The sequence below is a fragment of the Mesitornis unicolor genome, unplaced genomic scaffold (assembly GCF_000695765.1).
Source record: "Mesitornis unicolor isolate BGI_N332 unplaced genomic scaffold, ASM69576v1 scaffold7689, whole genome shotgun sequence".
NCBI classification, from domain to species: Eukaryota; Metazoa; Chordata; class Aves; order Mesitornithiformes; family Mesitornithidae; genus Mesitornis; species Mesitornis unicolor.
Window position 1 is genome coordinate 1 of NW_010207894.1, and position 9,702 is coordinate 9,702.

The 9,702-nt window shown below is 46.3% G+C and overlaps 1 protein-coding gene across 1 annotated transcript in view; it reads left to right on the top strand.

The window, feature by feature from the left end:
* Positions 1 to 101: 101 nt before the first annotated feature.
* Positions 102 to 9,702, top strand: part of MYO5B (myosin VB) — a gene marked incomplete at both ends in the record, with an annotated part of 47,143 nt that continues 37,542 nt past the window's right edge. Inside the window, 4 exons of the mRNA XM_010192291.1 lie at positions 102 to 234; positions 1,402 to 1,667; positions 6,518 to 6,599; positions 7,912 to 8,052. Coding sequence (XP_010190593.1) covers positions 102 to 234; positions 1,402 to 1,667; positions 6,518 to 6,599; positions 7,912 to 8,052 — 622 coding nt within the window. The remainder of the gene's footprint in view (positions 235 to 1,401; positions 1,668 to 6,517; positions 6,600 to 7,911; positions 8,053 to 9,702) is intronic.

The window sequence follows — 9,702 nt, forward strand, 5'->3', positions numbered from 1 at the left end:
GGACCCGGCCCTTGGCCTTGGTGAAGCTCATACAAGCTCATCAAACTCCTCAAGTGGTTTAAAATAAACTAAAAATTGCAGTTTGTTTTCTCTTGTGACAGTCAGCTGTCAATTCTTCCCATAGGAGTGAAGGAGTGTCATCAGACCACTATTTTTAGGATAATCGCTGCCATTCTGCACCTGGGGAATTTGGACATCCATGCAGAACGGGATGGCGATGCCAGTTACATATCGGTAGGTCACCAGCAAGACTGGGCAAGCGGGGAGCTTTGTATGCTCATAAATTGTGCTGCATTGGATGTGTTGGGCTTTGCAGCAGTTTTATTAATTTTTTTTTTTTATTTTGAAAACACATCATCTTTTCCTGTGTGCTTTGTTTTTCCTGGAAGATAGGGCCAGAAAAGTGCCTTATTTCTCCTCTGTAGCCACAGCCCATAAGCGAGGTGATTTCAATACTCAAAGCAGCACTGCACAGTTAATTAGCAAGAATAAATAAGACTAAAGATGCCTTAGTGGTGTTTTTTCTGTTTCTGTGTTTGTTGAAGGGGGAAAAACAGTGATTATATAGAAAATGTTGTCCTGTCAGTTATCATTGCATCCCAGCCTAGGTCATTTGTTCCTAATTAAAGTGTTAAAGTGGGTTCTGCACACACTTTTAGTGATACCCACGAGATAATGTGGTGTGTGAGTAGATGGATGCTGGGGGTAGTTTGCTTGATAGTTGGCAACATGGGTATACAGAAGTGATCTGCTCCAAAAATATTGGCTCTGTAATGGAGTTTGTGTCGTTTAATTACCTTCAGATGTAATTGCATGGTATTAAATCAATCCTGTTATGACTTTGAATCAAAAAGGTGTCGGAGCAAAAAAGCGTCCTAGAGGTATTTTAAAATACATTTTCCTCTCCGTCCCCAAACCCATCCCGCTTCTGTACGTGCACATATCTAACTGGAAACAGTTTATTTCCTTTAGGTATGTATTTTTACACCGAGGAAAGGGAAATTGATTTCTCATTGTCCAAAAAGCAGCGTAACAGGGACTCACAACTGCCTTGTCTTAGTTTGAAGGAGGGGGGAATACAACGTAGTAGAGGAAATGAAGTTCCCCTTTCACGTTATTGATTATGCAAAACACGAGGCATTCTGGTAATGCACATTTTGCAGCTTTTTGTAATTAAAAACGGAGTGAATTTGTAAAAGGCCTGGTGGGGCTTAATCAAGGTTGCTCTGAAGGAGCCTTTTTGTCTGTGTCCACAAAGACTGGATGAGTGCTCATCACTTACTCCCTGTTCCCAAGAAAAAGCTGCTAATGTCTTGCCCTAATTTAGGAACCTGGTATTAGAAACTCCCAGGTTTTTTTCGGGTATCGCCAACCTGCTGATGTGCCTCTCGTTACCCGCAGAGCCAGGACGAGCACTTGATCAAGTTCTGCAGCCTGCTGGGCACGGAGCAGAGCCAGATGCAGCACTGGCTGTGCCATCGCAAGCTGGTCACCGCGGCCGAGACCTACGTGAAGGTCATGTCAGTGCAGCAAGTGGTGAATGCCAGAAACGCCCTGGCCAAGCACATCTATGCCCAGCTCTTCAGCTGGATCGTGCAGCACATCAACAAGGTCCTGCACACCACCGTGAAGCAGCATTCCTTCATCGGTGTGCTCGATATCTACGGGTAGGTGTGGTTTCTGCTTGTAAGGCCGTTAAATTAATCCTTTCTGATTCATCTTGCCCTCCTGGTAGCTCGTGCTTGACCTTGGTTTGTGGTAGGGAGTGGGGAATAATAGAAAGGGATGCAAAAAAGTGCAGTGATGCATGGCTTGCAGTTTTCATCCTCCTTTGGTTTGTGCAGTCCTGGAACAGTGCTGGCTTTTGGGATTTGCCTCCCCTGCAGTTCCCATTTGGGATTTCTGTTTAAAGCACAGAGCTTGAAGATGAGCGAGGTGTAAAGGTGCAGGTGTGGAGACCCAAAATCTGTGCTTGGTGTTGCTGTGGAATTTGAGGAAACTACTTTGCATCTTCAGCAGTGAAACCTCTGCTGCAGGGCCCTTGTGCAGTGAGGGGGTTTGGAGGATTTTGGGAATGGACAGTGAGTGGGTAAGGTGCAAAAAGCTTTGGCATAACCCAGGGCAGAGCTTGCAGCCTGCAACCTCAGGGGCAATGAGCTGCTTTTAGCTTGGACAGGGAGCCAGCTACTGTGCTGTCTGTCATCCTGGCACTTAAATGCTGATAGAAAAGGGATGTGAGAGTTGCATATGAAGAGCTTGTTTTAGTTGTGGTGCTGCAAAGAAGTAGCGGATGGAGGAGAAAGGGCTGGGTTATGTCAGTTGTGGGGTGGAGAAGGAAAAAGGTCTGCTGGGTTTGTTGTTTACCCCTTCCCACTTTCAACACCATCCCTTTTCTGTCGCTTTGGGGATTAAAGTGGGACAGCAGTGACCTGCTGTGCTCCCATAAAATACATATTGAGATGCTCAGTTGCTCCTGTTTCCAAGGACAAGGTGGGGTGGATGAGTTGTAGCTGCTTCAGGACTCAGTGCCTGACCCAGGGCAGTTGCTGTGCTTGCTCCATCCCAAATTTCGTGTAACGGCAGCCTCCTTGTAAGGTCTCTCACACCCAGGTGATCCTCAGGTTCAGAATGAAATGCCGCAGTGCTTCTGGGTCAGCTGCAGAAAGGCTCTAATGCCTACACAGGTACTGCAGTTGGATCTTGCATATAGAACCTCTCAGGGGGCTCCTACAGCTACTGATATGTGGGATGTTGATTTTTAACATCTGGACAGCAGAAAGGATGCCAGAAATCAGTGCTGTAGCATCAGCATAGCTGCTGCCCACTCATCCACATCAGCGACTGCTGCCATACGCCAAGGTTTGCAGGAAAGATCGTATTAAGTGTGCTACAACTACAGTCCTTGGTGATTTTTGGAATGGCTTTTGATGCTGAGGTTGCTCTCGTAATTTTGTCTCTCCTAGGTAGATAGCACAGGACCTGGAACTTCTTAAATCATCAGCTGGGGCTGGCACTGTCTGGCTTAAAAGACTACATGAGATGTAAAAGCTGATTTCCATCAGTGTCCCTACAATTAGAGATTTCTGCGGGCTGGAATATAATAAATGTGGAGCTTTGTGGGCAATGGCGCGTCAATGCAGAAAGCTGGATGTCTGAGTTACGAAATCAGACGCTGTCTTTCAGAAATCTGAGTGAGAGGAGACGTGAGGATAACGCTCATGAAAGATTAAGCTGGGCTGGCAAACCTGTTAGGGTGGAAGAAAAGACTCCCTTAGCGGCACATCTCCTGTGCCTCACGTCCAGCATGGACCAGCGGGTTGCTTTTACGGCACTGGTGCCACCGCAGAGTGCAGCGGGGTTTTTTTTATCATGAGGACCTGCAGATCCTATAGAAAGAAGCAGGTCTACGGGGGACAGGTGTCTGTAATGCTTGGGCATGACTCCCGTGCTGTGATCACTCCTAAAAGGGACCATAAATCCCTTTCGAAAGGAAAATTGCTGTCTAAACGCTGAGTAATTCACAATGCAGTGACGTTGCGTGCTGGCAACCTGAGTCTCTGCGGTCCTTGACAGTGGTTTGGTTCCCCAGACTCCTGATATTTGGCAGTTTTGATGCATTTTGTGAAAAACTGGATATTTTTTTTTCTAACTGTACTTCTGTTTCCTGCGGGAGAGAAATTTAAGCTGAAAAGGGAGCCTGCAAGCAGCCTTCACTGCACGTCCATGATATCCTGATGCTCCTGAAGGAGAACTGTCCCCATGGGTGGGATTTCTAGGGACAGGGTCCAAGGGGTGGATGCAGAGGCTGTGGGTTTTGTCTCCTAATTCCCTGCTGCGTCCTTAACTCTCTGTTAACAGTGAGGTGAGAAGGTGCAGCGTTAAAAACCTTTTATGTATTTATTGAAAGTGCATCATTTGCTGTAGTGGCAGTAGCACAATCCATCAGAAGAGTGGATTTATGTGGATGTTCGTGGACTCGGCAGGGTCGGCTTGTTTTTACCTCGGCTTGCCGTGTGAAGGGGAGTGTAAACACCCAGGCAGCCAGCTGTGTGCTGGACTTATTTATGAACTTTAAATATTTCAGTATAAACCCCGGTGCTGTGGCGGATTTCGGAGATGCCAGTTGCACAGCAGAACGAGAAACAGGAGAAAAGCCAAAATGCGGTATTTGCTCCCCAGTGTCTTCCCACAGGAGGTGTCCTCAAGCCAAGATGTGCTTTCCGGAGTGGTGAATGCATTTGTTTTGTTTGCACCAGGACATAGGTGCTGAAATAAATAGAAAATAAACATCCCTTGGTTTGCTTTTCCTGTATTGGTCATCTTAGCGCAGTCACTTTGTGCAGGCAGGACCTCCTGGCACACATGGAGTCGGCAACCGAAATGCTACATCAATTAGCAAATTGCATTGGCAGAGTCCCTCAGTTAGCGACTTCACCAGATTTCCCTTGGAGTTGGTGTTGTGCAGCTGCTCCGCCCCTGGCTGGCGCTCGCCGAGAGGTTCATAAATCACATCTGCTGTCTCTGGAGCAGAAAAAGCTCCCACTCTGGTATCTTTTCCTCTTGTATCTCTGCTCTCGTGGTGTTTTTCCACCTAACCCACCCTGTCTCTTCATCTCCTTTTTAATTAAATCTTTTATTGCCTCATTGCTCTGATCATGAACCCGCAGGAGTTGCTATTTCCAAGGAGGAGACCCTGATCTGCTTGGTGTGATGGCCATGTAACCAAGATCACAGATCCACAGCATGATTTGGGTGGCAAGGGACCCCAAAATCCCCCCAGTCCAACCCCTATGGGCAGGGACACCTCCACCAGCCCAGGCTGCTCCAGGCCTCGTCCAACCTGGCCTTGGGCACTGCCAGGGAGGGGGCACCCACAGCTTCTCTGGGCAACCTGGGCCAGGGCCTCAGCACCCTCTCAGGGGATAATTTCTTCCTTGTATTTAACCTAAATCTCCCCTCTTTGTTTGAAAGCATCACTCCTCATCCCATCACTCCATCCCTTGTAAAAAGTCCCTCCCCAGCTTTCCTGTAGCCCCTTCAGGTCCTGGAAGGTGCTCTAAGGTTCCCCTGGAGCCTTCCCTTGTCCAGGCTGAAAAACCAAGCAGAGCAGGAGCTCTTCAAGGACGTATTCATCACTGAGGCTCTGGCCACATGTTTTATAGAAGCACCTGTTGGTCCAAACATCAAATTTTGTTGCATTAAAGACTGCAAAGCTCAGTTCCTGGGATAGGGAGCGATTGAGCATCTTCTGCTCAGCAGGGACTGTGTCAGCTCCAGAGGCAATGCTGAAGTACTGCAGAAAGTACTAGAAGTACTGAGTTTTGGGGAATAAAATGACCTCTTCTAGTGTTTTAAGACTGTTCTGCCTGCTCTTACAGCACCTATTACCCAAGCAATTATTTCGCCATTTGTCATTACAGCAGCTTACTCATTAAGCACAGGGAGCTTTGCCACTCCTTCCCTTATTTTAATCCTTACAGTCACGTGTCAGAGACTTTTTGTTTCTCTCCTCTCCAACTGTGCCTTGAAAATAGAAATATAAATAACATAATTCCCCATGGTAGCTGAAAAATGTCCTTTTTTTTAAGAGCAAGATCCCTCTTCCTGTCCCTGGGTGCTGTGTACTTCAGCCCCAGGGTCTCCACTGCTTGCCTGGAGTTTGTGCTATTAAAACTGTCTGCTTTTCCCTTTCTGATTTCCCTTTGCCTTTTCCCTTTCTGATTTCCCTTTGCCTTTTCCCTGATTTCCCTTTGCCTTTTCCCTTTTCCCTTTCTGATTTCCCTTTGCCTTTTCCCTTTTCCCTTTCTGATTTCCCTTTTCCCCCTTCCCTCTGCAGTGTTTCCCCTCCCCCTCTCCAAATGCCAGTTTTGAGCTCATTTTGTTCCATGGCCCACAGAAGGGTGGGATAACATTTTGTCAAGGGGAGCTTTGGTAGTTTTTGGGATCACTGAGCCCAACACCAAACTCCTACTAAGAATCGTGTTGGAATTGGAGCTGAAAGCACCATTTCTCCCTCTGCCTTCCAGGAGTCGCTTGCCCACGTGTATTTAATTTTTGTGCTATCAAGGATACAATACATAGGCTATAATTATGACTTTCATACCTTCTTCTTCTGCTCCATTGAATTCCATTAAAAACACCATGTTGGGTCTTTTAAGACAGCAGCTACTGTTTCTCCGTCGCCCTTGCAGTGAATATATTTGGACTTAATATTTCATAATATTTTTCCCCGAGAGAGGATGTTAAATTTTCCTGCTGCCTGATGGGCAGGAAGCTGCAGTCGTACCGAATATCTCATTCACGCGTAGCAGAAGAGACCTTTTGAATCCCTTGAGTTGTGGCAAGGAAAAACAGACATTCTGGGGAATGAGGAATAAAGTGTATATTTGGGATAGGAGGAATGCGAAGAGACGCTTGAATAACCGGTGTTCCCCATCACGCAGATGACACCGTCGCAGAGAAAAGTAGATTTGGAGCCGAAGCAACGCTTAATGCTGATTTATTCATTGCTTTGCAGGTTTGAAACTTTTGAAGTGAATAGCTTTGAACAGTTTTGTATCAACTACGCCAACGAGAAGCTTCAGCAGCAGTTCACCTTGGTAAGGTCAGCTTGGAAATGTTCCATGGAACCTAGCAGAAAAATGTAGCAAGGATTGTTGTACATCTGGCTTCTGCTTCATGGCATTTAACTGCAGGCTGGCCAGCGTGACGGTAGTCCTTGATTTAATGTGAGAAAAAGCATGGGTGGAAACCTGCCGTTTAAGTGTGGCTTAAACCTCTGCAATGAAAAATCTGTATTAAATAGCAAAATCGGACGCGCTCCCCATTCTTCATTCGGACATTCCTCACAAAAACCTGATATTCTGCTGTTTTATTAGGCACAAGCGCTTACCTGCATGGGAAATGAAACCAGTAAGGGGTCGTCTTCTGCTTTTGTCATAAGCAGGGAAAAAAAAAACCCACTATCAGTTTCAGGATACAAGGAAAAAGTTGTTAAATTTGACCAGCCTAAGTACTGCAGAGTGGTTTGGCGCTTTGGAACTGTACCATATGCATGGACATGAACGTTTGCAGTATATCTAATGCACCAGATCGCTGCTGCTAAAAATGAAAAGTAAATTATGGATTGTATTTGCACTGTTCCTATCTTACTCAGTATGTCCAGCTATCACTTCTGAAGCTTATATAAATTCAGACTCGGTGATGGCATGTTTGAAGAGATTTTTAAAAGCTGTCTTTGAAGAAAAAAAAGTGCATTTGAAAAATCATTTTTTTTAATATGCTTGGAGTATCTCAGAAATAGCCAGAGACAATTTATCTGCTTGGGCAGAGGCCTGAGATATAGAAGTCATGCAAAGGTTTTTATTTTTTTATTTTTTAATAAGAATTTTCAATAGGAATGTTCCCGAGTCAGTCAGATACTGCTGCTGATACCCCTTCTGGGACGGCGGGTGCTTTTTTGTGCAGCTTTCTTCCCAGATTGGGGTCACACGCGCTCAGCCCTGGCTGGGCTCCCAGCTCGTGGACCTGCTGCAGGTCACTGGTTTAATCAGCCGAGCGCTCAAGGAGAGCGGGATTTTTCTCAGCCCAAGAGATATGTGTGCCACTGCCACTTCGGTAGATGGCTCCCACCTAAATGCAGTGACAGCTTCAGTCATTTTCTAGTGGAAGTCATTTCAAACCTTTATTTCCCCCCCTGCCCCATGGTTTCCTGGTGTAATGTTTTTATTTTCCTTGCCAGAAGCTGCACTGTGTACAGCTTTGTCCCGGCTCTGCCATTTACATGAGGACACTTAAAGCTTCTGTGGCTTCTGGATGTGCTGAGGGATGCTCCAGTGGGGACCAGTGGGTGAACTGGGAAGGGGCTGGTGCTGTACTGGGTCAGTAACCCTGCTGTTTTCCTGCTCTCAGCACGTCTTTAAGCTGGAACAAGATGAGTACATGAAGGAGGGGATCCCTTGGACTCTCATCGACTTCTGTGATAACCAGCCCTGCATAGACCTCATCGAGGCAAAACTTGGCATCTTGGACCTGCTGGATGAAGAGTGCAAGGTAAAGAGGACCACACACCTTTCTGCCAATTTATTTTTATGAATTCTAATCCAACCATGCTGTGATTCTGTCTCCTGTTTGGCTGACCTTGCCAGCATCAAAGGACATCCTCCACATAACAAGGATTTGCCTAAGTCGATGCCAAGGTCTGGCTGACTTCAGGCAGGCCTGGATTTCACACAAGCTTTGCAAAAGACTTGAAATTTCATGTCCCTTCTGCTCCTCTCAGATAGAGAAGCAAGAGCCAGCGATGAGCTCTAGAAGTGTCTTCAGCTGTGTAGACTTTGTGTTTATGCATTTCTTCATCATTCTTCTGTTGGGGTTTGGAATTGTGTTTTCGCTCAGCTTTTCTCAGTTTTGGGTTTGTGGTTGGTTGATTTGGTTTGTTCTTTTTAAACCAAGCTTGTAATGCTGGGAGAAGAAATGCCAGAATAGAAAACTTTGATGGGAATCCATTAGAAAAGTTGGACTCCTTCACAGAATCCCAGAACGTTAGGGATTGGAAGGGACCTCAAAAGACCATCCAGTCCAATCCCCCTGTCGGAGCAGGAACACCTAGATGAGGTTACATTCCTTTTTCAGTCATGGATTATCAAGATAAGAGATAGAACCAGACATCGAAGATAGGAGATTTTTTTTCTTGGGTTGTCTCTTTCAAAGGTCTTTGGAGTGAAAAGAAGGTGGAAAGTCCAAAGTCTTCAGGTGTGGTTGTCTCAAGAGGAGAGCTCGGAGTGATGATGTGATGAAAAGGGCTCCTATACTGGGCAGAGCAGCTTGTACCTCTTCAGGTTGTGGTGTTTGCAGAGCAATGATGATGAGGAAATACTGGTGAGAGTGTTGTCAGATCAGGGCCATGAAACATCGTGATACTGCAGATGAGGAAACGAGTGCTGCACATACATGGTTGTAAGTGATAGGCGAGTGGGAGGGTTTTTGGATCTGTTGACACAAATAAAACCTTGCAGGCAATAGCTAGAAGTTGAAGTTAGACAGATTCAGCCATGAAACAAGCTGTGGGTATGGGACAGACGCAGTGGTCCAAGGGCAGAAGTGTCTCATTGCATCAGAGGGAAGGATTTTGGATCCATTAGACCAGTGTCCCTGTTGGGATTTAAGGAGATGTGTGACCTGTCCTTGTCTGGCAGGGAGGTGACTTGTCAAGTGGCTGCTGTCCTCCAAGCGACACGGATGCCTTCCCAAGAGCAACAAGGCTGTACCAACCACCACGTCCCACGAACTCAACCCCAGTCCAGGGCACAGATGTCCTGGCTTTTTGTGACAAGACAGAGCTGGGGCTTTGTCCTTTTCAAATCCAGTCTGGGGGAGGCTCCTTAGAAATGAGAACAAATTAAGCTTAATTTGATGCCCTTTAAATAGCATCTCTGGCAGCGCTGGCTCAGAAGGAGATCAGATTATTTGCTTGATATTCAGCACTATTTCATTTGGTCTCTGTGCTGTTAAGCCTGTTTAAATCCTTCAGGCTCGAGCCAGCTCCTGGATGTTGTGAGGACCGTAAGGAGCGTTTCCCTCATGCCGTATAGGCTGGTAATGCCCTTTGCTCCTCTCTGAAGCCCCCAGCACTGGTCATTGCTGGTGGCATTGCATTATATGGAGCAATTCTTGTGTAACAGCAGGAAACTGACCGTAAAA